We start from the raw sequence: 22,762 nt of genomic DNA on the forward strand, positions 1-22,762 counted from the left end.
ATATAAATTCTGACCAATCCAAACTAAATTTTAATCACTCAATATAAATTCCGACCAATTCATACAAATATATATTTTTTTTTTAATTTCATAATTTTTTTTATGAAATTTCCAAATATGACAGTGAACTTGAGTATTTGACTTAAAATAGTTTGATATCTAACAAAATAAATAATGGACGAAACTTATTTCTAAACTAAATTACCTCTTATTAAAAAATATTTAAAAAATAAATAAAATATTTGTATGTACATCCATATGTAAATTATTTACAAAATATAATGGTAGTGGTAATATTATTTTTTATTTTATATGATATAGTTTCGATCACAGATTGCTAAAAAGTCATAATCGTTCGTTATGATGACGACGTACTGACATCTTCGTTTGCTCTTGTTATCATATTGTCTGTAGGAAAGAAATGCATTTTTTAGTGATCGACGTTTCGACGACAGTGACGCTGCCATTTTCACAACTAGTATGTACTAACCTTGATTATTCGGTTCGCTCTCCATCCTGTCCACTATCTGTAGTGGATGAATAAGTCTAGTACTAGGCGGTGGTTGCAAAGGGAACAGTCTATGCTCAGGCCAGGTGTTGCCACTTTGATGAGCTTCTTCAGACACACCAGTCATCATAGTGTACTGGCTGTGGGGGACGTACTGCTCAGGAGACCAGTCAAAAGTGAAAGCTGGATGCGTCTGGCCATTGCTGTATACTCCCGAAGGCGTTCCGCTCGGCGTGGGTGGCGTGGTGGTTACGTAGGGACTCAATTCTTGGTGAGATAAATCTGGTACTTTTTGCAAAGCAGCTTCGGACCACGGCGGACTCGGATTCCACTGATCGATGAACTCAGTCGGATCCACGCTGCTGATCTTTGAAATGGTTCTTCTCGAAGGAGTTGAGTGTGTTAAGGACATTAGAGTACCGCCACCAGTATCTACTATAGCCGGAGAAGGACACGGAGAGTTAGATGTTAGCTTAGAAATATTTGGCGATCTCAGTTTTCTTTTAGGTTGATGGTGGGTAGGTGATATTTTAATGTCTTCGGTTGGTAGTTGGCGATATCTACAATGATATTTTTGGCATGATATAAATGCACTATATTTTTTTCCAAATAATAATAATATATAATATATACCTTCCATCTACGTTGTGTACTGAATAATCTACTGGTCTAGCATCCATCCTTTCATAAGGGAACGTCATGTGAAGTAAGTGCGGTGGTGGTGGTTGTGGAGCTATGGGTTGTCTGCTACCGTTTAAAAAGTGAGGTGTTCCACTAGGTGCAATTGTTTGAACGATATTGTTCGGTGGGGGTTCAGCAGGCGGTGGTTGTCCAAATGCTCTGGCAGCATCGTATCCCAATCCGTACTGTAGTTTGCTCTGAGCCGTGTAGTAGTGATACAGCCAGGGGTTTGCCTTCATTATTGTCGCCTCGCGATCGCTGTTGGAAGGAAAAGGAATCATATTTAAAAATATGGCATTGGTTAAAAAAATGAACAGAAGTCCATTGTCTTAGTTTCTGTGAGTAAGTAGTAATTGTACACTCATTAATATAATAGATATATCAATGTTAAAAAAAATCTGGTTCGCAACAATCATGGGTGGTCCCGATAAAATGGAGGCAGAATATAAAAAAATAACGGTAAATAAAAACAAAGAAATTGAACAGATAGCTCGCTCTCTTTGATTACAACAATAATACAGAGCTCCATTTTTAATTAATCAATAAGCAAGAAAGCGAAAATTAATTTGTATTTTATCATTATACTACAATCTTAATTGGTGCTATATTGTATAATCAATAAATATTAGGCGGGTTTATGTTATATAATTATTTTTGCTGATTGTGTAGAATGAAAAAGGATGAGAGAAAGGGCTATATATTTTTTTTGCTTTGAACAAAATTAGTAGATACGTTTGGTGCATGCATTTTCAGATACGCTCAGAAATGAGAAAGAAGATATTTATTGCAAAATTATGCGATGATTGCTTTATGAGCGTCATTACACACAGACTCGGTAAAATGAAGCTGTATGTGGAGAGTCTCTGTCAACATTTGAGAGCGTGGGTTGGTCTCCCATGCCACAACTCTTGGGCGCTTGTGCAGTACCCAAACATGATCATTATGAAATTGTTCCACTGAATTATGACAATGCGCTCGAACCTCCTAGCCAAGGGGGCCAAGACGATCGATGTGACCATGAGCTCCGAAATTCGTAATTGCACGCCATTGTTCTCCTTCATGGTGTTCGTGATTACCCATTGAAATGTGGATATAAACCAACACAAAAAAATGATCGACTTTCTATTGATATTATTTTGTGTGTTAGATTATAAAAATATTAATAAAAAATATGTTCCTTTTGTAAGTCGACTTACAAACGACTCTTATTATTTTGAAGGTTAATCTACATACAAAAGTCGACCTATACCTGGCAACATATAATACGACCGATTAATCAAAAAAAATGTATAATGCAAAATCTAATAAGCCATTGAAGGTTACGATTATATACATAATGTCACCATGCAATGCTGTTTTAATTCTCACATAGCTTATTTCATTCATTTTTAATACATAGTTTGGTTATTAAAAATCTTAGATTAACCTAATTTTATTACTCGTATCCCATGAGTTTTTTAGAAAATTAAAAGTTTACAAAATTGTTAGCATATGTTTTCATTAAATAATAATAAAAACATGTAAATCTATATCAGTTAATCGACAAGTAATGATCATTACAATATATTAATTGGTTACTTTGATCTATATAAAAACCGTCAGCTAGTTTATTAAAAACTTATTATATATTAAAAACAAGTTTTTTCTTAGCCAATTTGTCTTGCAATAAACTTTTATTTAAAACAGTATTTTAAACAATTAATAACAGTAATTAATTTAGCAAATGTTCATCACTTTTTAGATGAAATGTATCGGTCGTGTTTTTAAAAAAAATGAAATAGCTCATTTTCATAAATTGCTTGAAGCATTTTAGAATTAGCGATCAGAAAAATACTGTAAAAAAGGCAAGAATCTTAAATTTTGTGAATCTTAATGAGTAAGAATTTATTCAATAAAGTATTAATTTTACAAAAATAATTCTTACATATTACCAATCAATGTTCAATAACTCTTATATATACCATACAACAAACCATAGCTCATGAATAAAAAAAAAACAATTATGCTTAAGAATCACACAATTTTATATTAATTTGCAATTTGTATGTATTTTAAAAAATCAGGTTTATCGTTAAAAGTCATATCTCTATTTATTTAATATTAAAAAGTTATATTGTTCAGATAGGTAAAAAATTCTAAAAACATATTATAGTTTATGTTAAATATAATACTGTACAAGATTTTTGCTAAAAAGATAAAATCCAAGATTTACATTTAAAATTAAATGTTGATTACAAACGTGTCATTGATTTTTAATGTATAATCTAATCCTTTATATATAATCAATTTATTTGTTATTTTTTAAGGTTAAATTCGGTGTTTTGTTAGACAGAACATTAAAACATATATTATATTATTTATGAACCCAGTAATAATTAAACTCATAATTTAAAGTACAAAAAACTTTTTTAATATTTTTAAAATTGTAGTAATTTGTATATTTATAATAATATTAACATATTTAGTTTTTGCTAGTATATGCAATTTTAATTGATGTGTACCATAATTATAATAATACAATTTTAAAATGTACGAAACACGACGCCACACATCTGTTTTTATATTATTATGATTCATCTAATTATTATCTTAGCATTATTTTTATTTTATTTTTTTTAATTTTTTAATAAAACGCATATAGTACACAAATAAAAAAATATATAATTAAATTAAGAGTTGTGAGTTACACTAACCCAAAACTGGGAGATTACAAGCGCAAAGCGCAAGATTATGAGCGCGAGGTGCAAGCTTATAAATTTTGCTATGAATAAATTTAAGAACCCATTTTTTATTTTGATATATTGTTAAGATGGTTTATTCTATTATTTTTACTGTACTTTTAGTGCATAAAAACAAATATATAGCTATTAATAAAAACAGGGCAAATTGTAAACACTTGAAATACGTTTTTTCATTGAATAAAACAGTATTATTATTGCTAGTACAAATGTTTAAAATAAACATAATAAAAAGCAAAGATTTTAATAATAAAATACAGAACTCTAACAATATTGGAGGAAGCGATAAGATAATAATCTCGATAGCAGTATAAACTAATATGGATCCGTGTACTTTCTCATACTGAAACCGCTCCTCAGAGCGACCGACCGATAACAGGACAGAAATTTAAGAGCACGTAATGATCACGCGTCTTTTAAAAATAAATAGACTGTAGTGTCTTATAGTATGTTTTTTCATCAAACCATTGTTTAGAACTTTTGAAGAGAACTATTTATTTAAAATCAGCGCATTTAGTAACCATAAGATAATTTGTGACAAAAACGTAATACTAATCTGTGATAAAAATATCATATTAAGTAGAGTACAGTGAAATAACAAAAATAATTAAATCAACTATACCTAAAAATTAACACACTTTAGCAACAATCACTAAAAAATATCTTGGATCGTCAACCAAAATAGAAAGGACAATGTATTTATTTTTTCTTGGTCTGATACAAGAGTTTTCTAAGCCCTCGGTTTATCGGACTGTAATAAAGACCTCATAGTAAGACAACTCTGCAGCGGGCAGCTAGTCAAGGGTGTGCATCCCCGGATAATGTGCTCCGTAAACCGTATAAACGTGCTTTTTTGTTTGCTATGTATTATATATTTTTTAAATTTATTATAGCTTGAATGTCAAAATAAAACATGGATTAAATTTGTGAATCTTTGTGGCAAACTAAAAAATAATTGTAGTTTAACTATTTTAAAAATATAGTATGCAAAACTAATATTAATAGTAAATGTTATGTGGAAACATTCATAAAAATATAAAATACAAAAATTAATTACATGTATATCTATCGTTCCATTTTTATCTGATCCAATCATGGTCGCCGTCGATATGATGGATAGCCTGCGTTGAGATTTCACCGCCAACATTGAACCATGTGAAGGAACGTCGATCACAATTTGTTGATCATATCAAGCGGCGGTTTTACTTTGCCATAATCGCAAAATTGCAAATTAGTATAGAATACCATAAATATACTTTTATTTATGGTCACCGCTAACCGTCGTTTTAATTACGTTCATATTGGGTCATATTGGCCAGTTCTTATATGGCACGTTTACTAATTACAATAGCAATTTTCAATCATGGTTCAGGTTATAGACAAGAAAGTTAACTGTTACATCCTTTCTCATAAAGATAAAACTAGATATTAATTTAATACTAATCGTTGATCGAAAGCTTTTTATGTGCGCTCTGAAAATGAAGCAAATCAATCTGATAAGAGTGACATTTAAGTATGCAAATGGGATTTAACAGTTTATTTAATGTTTGCGAAATGTCAAGCATTATCACTATCTGAGAACTATACACTTATTTAAAGGTCTAATTTTAATTGTTTATTTTTGATATGCAAATTTTGGTTGGCTAGTGCGTTTATTATACGATTACAATTCATATTTAAAATATTGATTTTGGTATGACACATGTGGCATTATATTAATAACGAATATCATAGTAATGCAATCATAATTTAAATAATTTTAAACCATTAAGCTGTTTTTATAAAATACAACAAAATTCAATAAACACTATTTGAATTATATTATGCATTCAAAAATAGTTTTGTGTATCATTTGTTATTGTTTTAGTAGTTACTATGATAATTTATACATATATGTAAATAAAATAAATATTTTATGTTTATAACTCTCGATTACAAAATTAGTTATGGTACTTTATAATGTATTTGAATGCTGTTAATATAAAATCTATGATAAATAACTAGTTAACATATAAATGTATTGTTTGATAAAATATTGAAGAAGAGAGTTTATCTAAATGTTTCACAAAAAAAAATCTAGTATCTGATAAATAATTATTTTTGGCGTATCATAATCCTCAATATAAATTACTCGATTTGTCTTCCTCAAACTTTCGACGTTATCCATCTCACTCATATTCACAAATGCAAAGTTCTAACAGTATACACATACATATGCATTTGTTCACATATATAGGCGTTGATTTATTGCTCAATACACCTCCGATTCAGTTTACAATCGAAAAATCGATCTCACCTCGGCTCTCTGTACCTACGGCGTAAACAATAAATAAAACAATACGTACGAACAACAAACGTATAAATAATATAAAAAGATCGTGCCCGATTCATGAAACTGATTGTGATGTTTAAACGTCTAATAAAGGTTTAAGGGATATTTAACGTAATTTATGGCCGCTCGATAACACTTCACCCGGTGTGCGCTTTAACGCCGGTGCTCAAAGTGTGGGGCGCTGTTGCGCCGATAGACAAATTATAGTCTGAATATATATCCTCTTTATCATATGTTGTGGTTATATTTTCTTAGAAATTATATTATTAGTAGAAAATGCTGTATCTTTAATCAAAGGATATTTTTTTGTATAACGAATTTTTTGTATTATCAGTATAAAATAATTTTATACTGATAATATAAAACGATAGCATTGATATTTTTCGCTTTTAACTCGATTTTTATTTATTTTTTATCGCATTTTTGTAATTAAATGCTATATTAAGATATATAGTACATGTTTTAAATATTTTTATAATAAAAAAAATGTGCTCCATAAATTTATAATATATACAGTTTTTTTGCTGTAATTATTTTTTAAATTAAACCAGATTAAGGATATTATATTTTTTATATTATTAAAGTGCAATACTTTGATTCATGTTTTAAATTAAACATAGTTTAATTTATGGTATATATCTAATCCTTGTAATAAAGATGTTGTTAAGTGTAATAGATATTATTACAACTCAACTAAATTTTTATATTTATTTAACTAAGAGTCCCTTAAATGGAATAGCAATAGTTAGTCTAAGTATAAAATAAACTTTGTAAGGGTACAATATAGTGGCACATATAAAAATAAACACTGTAGTATACTTCATAGATTAATAATACAAAAATAGCATAGCAACTATATTAGAAATTTAGTAACATACAAATATTAAACTATAATTATAATTGTAAAATTGTATAAAATAAATTTGTCAAAAATACTGAGAGAGATGTGTTATTTTTTAAATTATAATAACACATATTCTGTGTAATATATTATATAATGAAGTATTAAATTTAAAGTAAGATATTAAATTATTGGCGCTCAGATAAAAAAATATTTGCAATATTTTGTATTATTTCGTTGGGACTTTATACTTTTTTTCAGAAACTAACAGATTTAAAAAACAATAAATTTATGAATTTAGTATTGTATAATTTATACAAAAAAACAATTTGGTAAATATAATCAGGTGTTTTATAGCAGTTACCTTACCAAATCCTTAAATAATTGGAGCACTCCACAATTGAGTGAAATTGATTGAATAATGTCACTCTAATTCTAACATTCTCACATTTGTAAAATATAAATAAACTCCATTATCATTGAAAGCATAATGCTACTAATAATAAAATAAATTATAACAAAAACATATTATCAAGAAGCAAACAATTTTTAATATTACACAATTTATTAGGTAGCTGTAAAAATATAAAATCACTAAAGTAAAAAAATGCATACTAGCAAAAAACTGTTAAATATTTTTTTTTGTATCATTTTTTAATATAAAAATGAACATTGCTATGTATAATTTTTTAAGCAAGGTTTTTTAAAAAAAAATATGTATCATACTCTTCTAAAATAAATAAAAAAAAGATGTGATTTTTTACTAGTGAGCAATGATTTTGCAGATTTTTTGTGAGTTCGCAATAAATATTAAGAGATGGCCAATTAAAAATTCATTAATTTTACTTTTCTTTTTGTTTTTAATATAAATTTAATTAGGGTTGACATGTACAGAGATTAAAAAATATAATGCTGATTTAAAATCAGTGGTTCGTTTTTTCCTTTTTAGATATCGCTAATTTCGTTTATGATTTTTTAATCATAAGTTTAAACATAAAAATATTTTTACTAATTTAAATATGTATTTTATGGTGTATATTAAATTACTTATTAATGTCACTTTGCCTTCACTATTTTAATATTTTTTTTCAATGATTATGTAGACAGTAATGCGTTACTGCAAAATGTCTAAGAATTTCTCCATCATTTAGTTTATAGATAACTGTTAAAAAATACACTGTACTCTGGTGATATACTAAACTATTTGCAAGTAAATCTAGAAAGAAGATCTTACAAATATTTGTTTTGAATAAATTAAAATAAACCACATAGTTTTTATCCTTACTGGAAAATTTATGTTAATATTTATATTAGGCTGCTAGAATTTTTTTGACTTTTGCAATAAAAATGTAATTTTATCGTGTTTATGTGAATATCATATTAAATGTATTTAATGGGCAATTATTTGCCTTATAATAAGTTTATGAATTTGAGATTGAAAAGAAGCAAATATTTTTAGTTAATTCAAAACAATGCAAAATGACTGATATGGCAGTGGTAACTACTTTTAAATTATACAATGCTTTGATGTGAGTATTATTAAGAGTCCTTTTGTGCAATTTTGGTTTCTGAACATGAGATGAAAGTAGTGGATATTTATCTATAGTTGATACAAGCAAACCGAGCAAGCATATTTTACAATATTAAATTTGCCAAAGACATTTTTTAATATTAGGAATTTAATGACATACAATGAAAACAGATCTATATAAGTAATTCAGATTTATGAGTATGCTATGTAATATGCCAGATGGTATTCATAAGCTTTTATAAATCATGTGTTACTATATTTAATTGCTTTTTTGTTATTAAGTATTTTACAATCTCTGTTTTGCAACGAATGAAGTCGCCAAAGAAATACAGCTCTCTAGAAACGGTGAGAAAGCGCTTCCATTTTCCAACCAATACATCACAATTTAGAAAACGCGATCAGACAACACAGTTATAAAGTATACAGCAATAAAGCACAGATACAACGATTAAAAAAAATATCCACCATTAGCAGCTCGGGTCATTCGGGTTAAGCGTTAAAAACTTGGTACGATTAGCGAGTTGAGAAATGAAAAATTACCCTCATTTGCCTAATGCTAATTTGCCGTAAGGTTTCAGACTATTTTCTGTAGGAAAGACGGTAAAAACTACTTTTTTGCAAATGAGGTTTTTTGTACATTTTTATTTGCGCGGTTAATATCACGGCATGTTTCTATGTCGGCTTCTGATCACAGGAAGCTTTCGTTTAACCTTTGCCAAGCTGCGGTTTCGGGTTCACACTATGAACGTGCTGCGGGCAGGGCTTTTAAAATATACAAATATATTTAGATATAAAATATTAATTTGATGTTTATACCATTATTTCTAAATTGATTGTTAACTAAAGATAAGAAATCTACAACAAATAAAATTTTTTAAAAAGCATTAGAACAGTCTGAACACTTCCAAAGCCAAAATCTACCAAAGAAAGAATTGCTTCGTGTTTGATAGGTTCTTAGGATAATCTTGTAAAGTGTGATTTTAAATATTTTTTTTAATAAGTAATGGTTTCTCATCATGACAATAAAAACTAAAATATATATAAAAAATATACAAAAAGAGCTCTTCTTAAAACGCCATCATGTTAAATGGATAAATTTATTAGGGCGCAAAATGTTTTTATTCTATCGGTATAACCTAAATTGAAAACTTCTGCTCGCACGATTGCCTCACAAAGACCATTGCCAAGAAACCATTGTCAGTCATCATTTCTTTTGTTCCATTTCAATTTTGTCCCCATCATTATACCCTTGCTTGTCTCGTCTTGGCGCCAATGCCAAGAAGGAGGAAATTAAACCGCGTCTGTTGTTCTTCAAGCTCTTTCGTATCAATTACCGTTTCGCGGACGTTCAACTGTGTTAAATGCAAATCTCGAGCTGACAAATACCCGATTAGAGCAAACAAGAGACTGGGACTAATAATGAGACTCGGAATTAGCATCGTCCGGGGGCAAAGGTGATAGGTTTCGAGGGGAGATAACCTCGAGATGTACCATTCCTCATTTGCTACACGGACGGTATAATTGTTTTGTCTTGGGTGTATTTAATGACACTAAGGAGAGAAAGACTCAATTATTCGTAACAAAATAATCTACAGTATAGCTCTCAAAGTTTGTCTCACTAATGAGTCAGAAATGGGACACTTAAATCTTTTTTATTTTTGATACACTTACAACTAATTCTAATTAATTGAAAAATTAATTTTTATAATTAACCAGTTTGTTACCAAAATCTGATATAACGACTTTTGAAAAATAAAATAGAAATTAAAGAAATGAGCTATTGCGTATTTACTTCAGTGCAAATTAGTTTTGTGATACATTGATATTTAGATAGTAATTTTAAAAGGCTCGACACTATTGAAGAGTTAAAAAAATAACAGTTGTAGTATATGTATTGAAATCAAATCACAAACATCACTTTTTGACATACTTATTTTATAGATTGAAGTAATATTATTATTTTGAATACCTTTGCAATAACAATGTTTTTGGTACATTTTTGTTATTTGATATTTAATTTATATAATTATAACTTTTTGTGTTTTAGGGCATAATTAGATCATAATAGAGTAAAACATTTCGTCTGAATAATATTCAAAATATTTTTCTAAGTAATTTACTCATTTTACCGCTTATATTTGATACCAAAAATTTGGTGTTATAATAGTTCTGATTTAACACAAAATTAAATATTTAAATCAAATTATATAACTTACAAATATTGTAAAAATAAATAAATCAAGTAAAAAAAAGTTGCTAATTGGTTTTGTTGCGATTTTATGTTATAATTAAAACAAAACCAACGAAAAAATCAGAATATTTACTAACTACGTAAATACGAAAATCTTTTTTATTTAAATGCTTAAATAAAATGTATTTAAAGGTTCAATTAAGTTATTTTTGATATGACAAAAATTTATTTTTTTGAAATTACTCAAAAAGGCTTTTTTGTTTTGTATTGCTTACATGAAAAAATGCGTCTTTTTGTTCTATACAGTAACACAAATAAATAATCAATGACAAATCAGAATATTTTCCCATATTTATAGCATGAAAATCTTAAATAAATAGTTAAATAAAATAGTAAAATCTTAAAACCATAATAAATTGTTATTATGTGATGTAAAAAAATAATTTCTTAACTAATAAATAGCGCAAAAAGTGTATTTATAATTGACTGCCATTTTGTACTACTTGTAAAAAATCAGATTTTAACAGCCACAAAAATAAAATTTAGAAACAAGTTGGATTTAACTTTCATAATATTTAGAATACAATTCGTCTTTAATTATTATTTTTTTACAGTTTTTTCATATAAAATTACAAAAAAAGCTTTTTTCTAAACATTTAATATTTAGAAAAATTAAATATGTATTAAGTAGCATAGTTAATTATATAATTAAAATACATTAATATAGAATTTAAAATATATGCAAAAATGCTAAAATATTTTTTTGTCAATAAAATATTATTAGGGCCCATACGCACTGTCGGCTAGCCGCCGGCGACTAGCCGCCCGGCGACTGTACTTTATATAGTTTTAAATGGGTGCATACGCACGCAGGCGCCGAGTCGCCGGAGCGTCAGGCGCGATCCTGTGCAGGGGTGATGCACAGGCGACTTGCCTGTCGCGGCAACCTATAAAAGCATGGGTTTAGATGAGTGCATTCGCACGAGGAGCGACTTTCGAGGCGACTTATACATCATTCACACAAAATGGCTTCGACACAGAAAAGCTCATCGTAGAAATTGAATCCCGAATCGTTTACAATGATTTTATATGAATATTGATAACGAAAAAAAAATATTGTGAAATAATATGTATAATTATATTATATTATTTATTGCTTCTCGATTTAAATTAATTTTATTAACATAATACATATACATTTATAATTGCATTTGGGAAACAAAAAGCGTTTCATACGGGGAAATTCAATATTATATTGAAATTAAAATAATATTTTTTTCTCTTTAAAATTAATATTGCAATTTCTTCGCGAATGTACTACCCGACCTCGAGTCGCTCGGCTTAGCCGCCTAGTCTAGCTACCTGCGTTTTTGAGCCGGCGGTCCCTAGTCACCGGCGGCTAGCCGACAGTGCGTATGGGCCCTTAAGCTACAAAAAAACTGTGCAAAAAATAAATTTAAAAATGTAAGATTTATAAAAAAATATAAATATTTTTATTAGCTGAAGTACCATTGAGTGACAATAAAAATATGCAGTGTAGAAATATATTTTTATCATATTTATACGACACATCAACACAATGGTTTGAATATCTAAGTATTACAAACAAATATTAGACGCAAAAAATCAACGTCCTGTATTCGTACACCAGCTAGCTACGGTACCTCACGTCAGTGGAGGACCAACACTTCAAAACTAGCGTATATTTTTATACATTTTGAAAATTATATTTGTGGCAAAAATCCTCTAAAATATAGCATGAATATATGTATAAAAAAAGGAAAATCCTGAAAAATATAAATCTGAACTAAACTAAAGTTGTTTGTGTACTGATGTATTTCGGGTATAAGTACCTTCAGCCCTTTTTATTCATACAAGAAATAAAAAGAGCGGACATTGCCCTCAAAAGCACTCACTTACTAGGTAGTACTTTCACAATAAACATCGTTATTCAAAGGGACAGATTGTAATTTTTTGACGCAGCTCTTTTTGTGTTAAAATGTTGTCTTTATTGCTTTTTGAAAATTTAAAAAATATTAGTCATGAGAGAAAATATTCAATGAATATAAATTAGTAGCAGTAAATTTAAGAATTTTTAGATCGAATACATAAGGAAGAAGCAAAGAAATAACAAAAAATCAACAACAACACGAGCTGAATTATATAAATTTAATATTTTTATAGATTGTATTATCAGTAATTTGATAACTGGATTTAACGCAGAAAATCTAGAAAAATCTATACCGAAAATTTTTTTTAAATATGGTATTTCAGTAAAGTCATATCGGAATACATTTTAACCAGTGAAATTGAAAATTAAAAAAACATGATTTAACTAGAAATAAAATTTATTATATTATTTACCTTAAGACTTGATTGGTGCACACAATCACGGGTTGCTGAGTATTCTCCATGTTGTCTTTCACCTGCAGTACGCTATGGAGATACATCCAATCTCCGTCTTTCTTCTGAAGCCTCGCCAATATGATGCAGGACCTCTCCTGCTCCGATTGCGTAACTGTAACATAATTCGATCCATAATACACCCATTATGTATAACATTTCGATCATTCTGATCGTAATGATCGGCAAAAGGCACTCATAAACAAAGACCTATGTACAATATATACACGATATATTTCGCTCGATACCCCCCATCAGGCCCTAGGGGCCATTAGGCTAATTCGCCTTCGGAAAAGTCAGCCGCGAGACGGATAATTTAGATAAATGTTCGCGTTATTATTTTACACGATAATTTATATGATACGATATTAACGTTGTTTGTATAATACAAGCGCCCCCCTTGTTGGGTTTGTTGCGCGTTTTACAATTCGCAATAGTTTACCGGCCAAAGAGATTGATGTGTGTGCGAAGTTAATTAGGTTTGGTTTGCGAAAGCGTGTGGGTGTTAAAGCTCGCCGCGTTATTATTATGTGAATACGTAAAAGGTGCACGGTGTTTATTTTGTGATTTAAGGTAATCGTTCACGAAAGGGACCATTGTGAGAATGGAGCTCGAGTGGTATTTTTAAGCGGATACTGCGAGACTCCATGCCGCTTCGTTTCCATCTGGTATTTTAATATTTATTTTATTTATTTATTTAAAAAAAAATCATAGTAAAAATATTCTATGTCAAATATATGTTTAATTCACGCAAAGTATAAATTTATCATTGAAAATTTAGGCTATTGTTTCTTAATTAAAAAAACATTTAATACAATATATCTATATAAAGATACTGGATATGGATTAAAATGCTTTGAAACCTAGTGTATATTATTCATATTGTGGGTTTTCAACCTCATTTTAAAATTTTATTTTTGAGATTTTTTTGCAAAATCTATCGTTCCTTACATAAATAATAATTCTATGAATCTACTTTATTTTATCATAAAATATAAAAAAGTTTTTTTTGAAAAAACAGCTTTTTGTGTAAAATTTATCGTAGTGTTTTTAAAGCATATGATTTTTTTTATATTTGTAAGATACATAGTGATGAGAATTTTTTGTTGGAAATACAATTAACTACAATTTTTGAAACAAAGATTTTATTTTATTTTTATAAAATGTAAAACGTAACTGATGTACATCTAATTTTATAAGTCTTAAACACTGATAAATGCCTGAATATTAGTGGACTTAAAAAAAATATGTTTTTAGCATTACTAACGATTTTTTGAGTTAAAAACTAGTGGCTATAAATTAGCAGAAAACCGAAAAACGTTGAACAGGTTCATATAAAGATTTGGTAGATTAGGTACATTTAATTATATGTACCTGTTTTTATGGGAAACTTTTATATAAGGGTTTGGTCTCAAAACATCAGTAAAAGGCTTAAAATTAGTTATAGTATTATTTATTTTTAGCCTTTTCTAATATATTTTTAGACTCAAAACTGTGAGTCTAAAAAAACTAGCGATAATGCGCTGATTTTCTAGATTAGGTACATTTAAATAGATGTACTCAATTTTTCAGAAAACTACGTTTTATGATTTTCAGTAAATTCAGCCATTATTTTTTATAAATTTTTGCTTCAATTATTTTTATCACTAATGCGATTAGTGTGTATATCTAATAACATTATCAACATAACACCTCATAAATAAACATACTAACCAAATTATTCAGATTATTAAATCTTTGTGGTAAAAAAACATTGATATGTTGCAAATAGTATTATGTTGAAAGTAACCGTTAAAATTAAATAAATAATATTACGAAAAATGTAAAAATAATAATAATAAATATAATAACAATTTTTTTTATTATTTTAAAAATCTAGTAATATAACTTACATATATGTAGTTTAACCTTATAATCAAAACTTTCACTAATAATAATTGTATATGTACTACATATGTATTAAAAGTTAATGTTATAAAAATCACGGTTCAATATATTGTTTAAATAAATTTTACCAATAATTTATTTTATAGTATCTGAAAAATTCAACCTCATGTTTCATAAAAATATTTAGCTTGACATAGTGTCAAGTTAAATATTTTTATAAAAAAATAAAACTAAGCGCCTTTTTAATAAATACAAAAGTGAGGTCTTTATAGAAGAAAATAATTATATAGACTTATTAAGTTTTTGGCTTTTTTTACATCACAAATAAATTTAGAACACGATTTTATTGATTTTTTAATAATTAATTTAAATTAAAAAGGCTTTTGTATATATCCTATATTCTTACAACGTGTAATGAAATTAATTTTTAATTACAAGAAACGAATAAAATAAATTTAAAAGATATAAAAATGCATATTTTTAAGTTACAAAGTTGAGCTACATAATTTTGGTTGTTTGCTATGTAAAAATTATTGACTGATATAAATTCTAAAGTAGATAAAGACTTAGTTTTTAGAACAATGCCTTTTAATGTAACCCAATATTTTATAAGTCTAGTGTAGACATTTCATAAGTTTAAGATCCATTTACAGTAACATCTAAATCAGCAGACTATGAAAATGTGGTTATTAAAATTTAATTTATAATATATTTAGTGACTTTTAATATATTTAAAAATTAATTAATACAAATCAGCGCTAACTTTTAGTTATTATTGTATGTCTTAATAAGCAAAAATTTAGATTTTTTGTATAGTGATAATTTAATAATTGTTATACAAAAACAATCGCAGTTAGGTTACATTTATTTATTTATTTTAGATTAAATTAAAACCATCGTGGCCTAACAGGTTACCCCAATGCGCCACGATGGTCGTAAAAAAATTTTAAATTTACAAAACAAAAAAATAACTGTATATATACATAAATAGTACAATACTTAAAAATAATAAACAAAATTAAATATCAAAATTAAATGATACAAACTGTAGCTAACATTAAACAGGTCAATATGTAATGCCAGCGTATTAAGGAGCCGAATGGCCACAGTTATAGGCAAGTCGCCAAGTGCGGACGTCCTAGCCCTAACGGCCATCAAAAGAGGACGCGATCGTGATACTCGAAAATGTTCGGAACGCAAAACTGGAATTCCTCGAGAATAGCTGGATTGTCGACAGCATCTTTTAGTAATTAAAAAAAAATGCTTAGCGACATACAACTTTCTGCGAGAGCTCAGCGAATCGTATCCCAACGCTCCTAAAAGAAAGGCGCTGGGATATATGCACGGATAATAACCAAATGTCAAGGTATCTTAAATACCTTTTTTGAATTTTTTGTACTAAAAGGGAATATTTGGCTATTCGGGGATTTCAAATTATAGATCCCGATTCAAGAATGCTACGAACTAAAGTGTCATAGAGGATGCGAATAACTGACGGATCGTCAAAGTGAAAGGCATTCCTCATAACAAAGCCGAGCATCTTGGAAGATTTATCACAGACGTCGTGTATGTGTAGAGAGAACCTCCATTTGCTTTCGAAAGTGATTCCGAGATCTTTAGTGGAAGTTTCTCTAGTCAAAATGTTACCACTGAGATGGTAGAAATAAGCTGATGGCGAATGGGATCGAGAAAATGACACAGTATGGCACTTTCCGACACTAAAGGGCAGACGGTTAACGGAAGCCCATCTCCACAAAGAGTCTAAATCACTTTGTAGAGAGAAAGAGTCCACAACAGATCGAATGCATTTATATAATTTTAAATCATCAGCGTACAGAAGAAAACTTGAATTTGTAAATGCTGTATTTATGTCATTAATTAATAACACAAAAAGCAGAGGGCCCAGATTGGATCCTTGAGGAGCCCCCGAGGGGTAAAATATTCTTTCGACAATCGGCTACCATAGGTTACAAACTGTCTACGATTACTTAAATAACTCGAGAATAACCGAGATAAATTATCCGAGCAACCGAGGTTCGACAATTTTTTTAATAATAACCAATGACAAACTTCGTCAAAGGCTTTCTCAAAATCTGTATATACGACGTATCTACTTGAATTCCCGCAATTACTACAAAGGGTTAGTAACAGTGGAACGAGCAGGACGAAGCCCGTGCTGTTGGTCTAACAAAACATATTTAATTATAGTCAAGTAATAGTGATTAATATACAATTAAATACTATTTATAAAATATATAAATTTTTCGTGTAATTTATATAGTAATTAATTAATAAATATATTCAATCAAGTATTGATATTTTGAAGTCATAATGTCATTTGAATTGACTTTCGTGTAACGTCAAAAATATATCAATTTTGGTTCCCATATCTCTCGACTGGCATTTAACCCATTAACCGGCCGCAAGGGAATGACCCCGCCTAGGGGGTAATTTATTAGTTCGGTCCATGGGGATGTGTATTTACCGATAACTCGTTTCCGATGCAATTATCGTTGCTTCGCGTACGCAACAACGTACGGCGCCGAATTAAACGTAATTTCAAAAACCTAATAACATGGTATTAACTGGCTATCATTTAAATTGGGTAATGACCATCTTTATTGCTCCGTCGTTCCGATCTGTTCATAGTTCTCGATCACTTTTTCGAAAACCCTCTACAGTTCCTTTTGCTTCCCTTTTGTTGATATAAAATTATCCGCCGTGGCAGCGCAATGTGATTTACCAGTGTAATTACCGACGCCGGTCTTTGAATAATGGTCGGACAGTAAAGACCGACTGGAAGGGCACCGGTGATTCACATCGCTCTGTAGTAGTCACTGTACTGTAGGCACAGCACAGGCTTTAATGATTCATTGATTACAAGTTGCGGCAACTTGTGGCTGATTACAATATTCGAATGGATTGACACCGAAGCTGCGATTTAATGACTGGTGTCTAATGTAACTTAAAATAATTTTAAAACTAGATGCTATTGTTAATTCATATTTTATGTTTAATTTTAACTGAGATAACACTAGTATAAATAGTTTTTTTTATATAAGCATTTAAAAAAATTTACAGCCCATGTGCTATAGTACTTTTTTATATATATTATGTATAAAATATTTTACTTAGCTAATAATATTTATAAGGCTTTCTAAATATTCATTTCTGTAAATTTTTCTTAAAAAAACCACACCTCCGTTTAATATTTTGAAGGTTAAAAAAAGTATAATTTCAATAATATATTTTATAATGAAAGAAGTAAAGTGAGATTTTTTTTTTAATTTAAATTTATATCAATCTTTAAAAATATATTTTTTTAAATTATTTCCATATTTTATTATATATAGGTATTTATCCAAAATTATTCAAGGAAGAATTTGCAAGTGAGAGAAATGATCTGCGAAGTGGTGAGGTCGCCGAAGAAGTGAGTGATTGAGAGTTCACGTCCAAAGGTAGTATACATAATGTGTGTAGCTCACGCGATGGCGCTACGCTCTTTGTCTCGGCTAATGGAGCATTAGTTAATGCACAAAAAATCTTGTTTCATCTTAATAAGGTTTTTTTCTCGAGCGTCTATAAATCAATTAAAGCTATTTTTTAACGACCCGCCTTTTATTGGCTCCGCTTCTATTGGAATCATTGTTTTTACGTCACTCCATCACGGCGGGCTACTCTTTCCAAGACCAGGGGTATTTAAAGTAGTTTAAACATATATACGAAAAAGTGCAATATTATAATAAAATTTAAAACTAAACTGTCATAAAGCTATTTAATAAAATAATATAAAACAATATGTATTAATTGCAATCGTTGTGCTAAAATCAATATTTTTTCAGTTTAACCAAAATATTGTTAAGCATGGCGTGTAATTGATAATTATATTAACAAAAAAGCTTATAATATATAATGATTTTTAAAACACTAAAAAAAAAATAAATGACATACCTAAAAAAATACGATAAGATTCTCAAAACACTATTTGGTTTCACATGGATTTAAAAATAAGAGGCGCTATTTTATACAAATTTTACTACAACTTATGTTTAAATTAGAAAAAACGGAACTCGTAGCAGCCGAGAGGTGTTTAAATTTAATATAATTACGACCATCTTAGCCTGACAGGTTAATCTAATGCTTTACAATAGTCAAAAGCATGAATCATATAACAATTAAAAAAATATTTAATTAAAAACATGATAAGAGCATAAACACAATTCACGATAAAATATCAATTGTATTGAGCAATCGGACGGCCATTATCAGAGAAGAGTTGGCAAGTGTTCCAGTCCTAGCTATTACAGACAAGAACAGAGGACGGGATCGAAAACTATGATTGCCTTCCGGACCCACTTTTAGAGCTGCTTGAACTATGCTTCTAAGCAATTTACAAAACTGTTTATCTTTGACTTTTAAAAACACTTTTACGAATTGACAATGAAACGCATTTCAGCGCTCCCAAAATAAAAACACTGAAACGACAGAAATAACGAAGAAACTTATTCTGAAATTTTTTAGACTAAACTTTATTGTACTGTTTCATTATGCTATAAATCAATATAATGGAGTCAGATTCTAGTATGCTGCGGAATAGGGCATCATAAAGAGTGCGCCATATTAAAATATTCCCAAATGCGCTTTTTTTGAGATAAAAATTTTTTTTTTATCAATCTGCTGCAATGTATAGCTTCTGGGAGTTCAGACCAAGATCCTCAGTAAATGAATGTCTGTCTAGAATATATTTGGCAAAATATAGAGGTATTTCTTCAGCATCAAGAACCATGAGAATTAAATTGTGTGATATTTCATGACACTGAAAGACAATTGATTATTAAAAACCCCGCTTTAATAAACAATTAAGATTTTCTAGTATTTAATAAAAATATGAGTGATTCATTGCTATTTCTATGACATTAAATAAATTATAAAAACAGCAAGGAGCACAATTTAAATCGTTGCGGTACTCCAGTAGATGTAATATGTTGTTCTGAAAATGAGTTTCATACTTGATGAACTGATATCTATCGGGCAAGCAATTAAGGACTATTCTCATAAGACCTTAAGAAAACCCGAATTTAAATATTTTTTCACGTTCATCTATACACCAGAGTCTAAATATTTCAAAGCAAAGTTGAAAAACAGTGGATCAAGATTGATGGAGATTATGTTGCTTTTAAAAATATAATGAAATAATTCTGCAGGTCTTGAAAGTAACATTTTTCCTTTTTATTTATCGGGGGACCTTAAAAGGTTTTTACAACTTTATAAAAGAGAATGATCTCAAAATTAAATTGAATTTTTATCCAAAAGGCTTAAATCTTTTCAGAATGTAATCTGGAATTAAAGCTGTGGACAAGACATAGACTTTGCTAAATCAGTAGCATTATAGATTGACAACTATATGTCTCATCATAATTATAAATTAAATCGGAATATAACCGAGTGTTATGGTATAGTATTTGAAAATATATAGATTAATATGCTTATTGTTAAAAAACAGTTTGATAGATACAGCCTAAAATAAAATATAAAAATAACAAATGGTTCAACTTGAGTTCCAGTATGATTTATTTAAAATATACTATAATAGTTAAAGACTAAAATCACACAGTAAAGGTAAAATATTTATTAAGAGAATAGTAAAGAAGAAAAAGATTCAAAACAAAAAAAAAATCTTAGTTTTTTATTATTTAGGTCAGTAGTAAAAAATAAAAATTATTATGGATAATATTATATAATAAGAACTTATAATTATAATTGATGTATTCGTTCAATTAAAATTATAAATTAAATATAATGAAGTTGATAACGACTGATTTTAAGTAACGGTAATATAATCGATTTTGTTAAAATTCATGCCATATTTTCTACGATGGTTCTTGCCATAATTTTATATTACAGAAAAAACAAACATTGTCTTAATGTGGGAAATAAATTAACACTATTATAAATTGTACGTTGCATTTTTCTAAGAATAACGATCGTAAGATTTTTATTTAAGAAACAGTTATTCTCTAAATTTAACTTTTATTTATTAAAATTAAATTGTGATGAGACTGTGAAGTGTATTTTATTAAATTACATTGGCTTGATTTATGTTGTTACTATGTCGTATTTTTATAGCAAAATAAAGTCAAAGCAATATTATAAAATATTCTAAGAAAGACTTTACTCTGAGAATTAGCACAATTTATAATAGTGCAAACAATACTTGATTTTTGTATTATTATGGTTTTAAATAATTATATGCCATATCAGATTATTCTTACGATCTTGTTAGGAACGTTTTAGCTAGAGAAACTTCCACTAAAGATCTCAGAATAATTTTTAAGAGCAAGTGGAGGTTCTCTCTACACGTAAACAACGGCTTTGTAATGAAAAACGCGTTATGATTGTTCATGATATTTAACCTACGTTACATAAAAAAAATAATACTCACTTAATCTGTGTTTAGACTGAGCCTCTCTCATACTCTCCCAGTGCAGCAGTTGATACCAAGACACACCTTGAAGATCCGCCTTATCCCATCCCAAATGCCACTCTCCACTACAAAAAAATAAAATAAAATTCAACATTAAATTCAAGATCAAATTTGCCTCTTTCATTGTGACATAATGACGAGGAGCGTCCGCGAATCGACCTTCCTAACATCATCATTGTCGAACAATGACTCGAACCATTTTTTTTCATTGTACCACAAATGTCACACAAGATTGCGCTTACGTCAATTCACTTAACGCCGCTGGTTCTCAAACCTCCATATAATAATAGTCGAGGGTTGTCGCGCACGCGCACTTTGCATACAATGGATGTCGTCACGTTACGCTTTACACATGTACGACACGACTTTTGTCGTTATTATTTCGCAATATTTATTTATCGGGTGTCATCGGAACGGTATCGTACAGAGTCGTTAACGAGTCACTAAATATAATTTATGGCCGCTACTACTGCTTGTGAATTTTTATTTTATTTTCGCAAAAGAAGCGCGGAGATTTCGCGAGAAATTTTCGACATTCCGAAACACTGTCACGAGTGAGACATCATCGTTTCGGTGACTTTTGTTGTTGGGTTTTTATGTTGAAAATTTATATTTGCAGTCGAGTGTTGATACGTGTTTTAAATTATTTATCGTACAATAAAATATACTTTTGAATCAGATATGCTATAGATTGAAACTTCAGCAATCAAATCACAGCAATTGTCAATAAAGACAACAATGCACTCATAGAAATATTAAATGAGTATGGTATAGAGAAAATTCAAGGTCGTTAGACAGACAGACAGATTTATAATATTAAGTTAAAGGTCATACTTATTACTTAACAAATAAAAAAAAAACTTAAAAATCACAGTAAATATTGTAATTAAGCGATACAAGTGATGGTTTCTAATTTTTTTCAATTATAAGAAAATATTCAGTTTTGCAAGGATTTAAAATTAATGATCCTATTTTAATATATAATATCATCCTTTAAAGGTTATGCTTAATACAATCTTATTACATGATAATGTATTACTACTTCATTACTTCATTATTTTTGATTTTACAATCAACTAAATAAGTTCATTGGCTAATTTTGTTAAGTGTGATTGCAAGTTAATACTGTTTTTGCTTGTGATTTAATTCATACCATTACTATAGTG

At 28.9% G+C, this 22,762-nt stretch overlaps 1 protein-coding gene across 1 annotated transcript in view; it reads right to left on the bottom strand.

Annotated features, from left to right (window-relative positions):
* Positions 1-242: 242 nt before the first annotated feature.
* LOC148236367 (PAS domain-containing protein cky-1-like) overlaps positions 243-22,762 on the bottom strand; it is a 135,129-nt gene continuing 112,609 nt past the window's right edge. Inside the window, exons 7-11 of the mRNA XM_088183057.1 lie at positions 21,555-21,661; positions 13,187-13,340; positions 1,142-1,447; positions 491-1,068; positions 243-408 (exon numbers count right to left, since the gene is read on the bottom strand). Of these exons, the coding sequence (XP_088039183.1) occupies positions 359-408; positions 491-1,068; positions 1,142-1,447; positions 13,187-13,340; positions 21,555-21,661 (1,195 nt within the window). The 3' untranslated portion in view covers positions 243-358. The remainder of the gene's footprint in view (positions 409-490; positions 1,069-1,141; positions 1,448-13,186; positions 13,341-21,554; positions 21,662-22,762) is intronic.

This window comes from Plectrocnemia conspersa, unplaced genomic scaffold (assembly GCF_051122295.1).
Source record: "Plectrocnemia conspersa isolate PC_06_02 unplaced genomic scaffold, ASM5112229v1 ptg000003l, whole genome shotgun sequence".
Lineage (NCBI taxonomy): Eukaryota > Metazoa > Arthropoda > Insecta > Trichoptera > Polycentropodidae > Plectrocnemia > Plectrocnemia conspersa.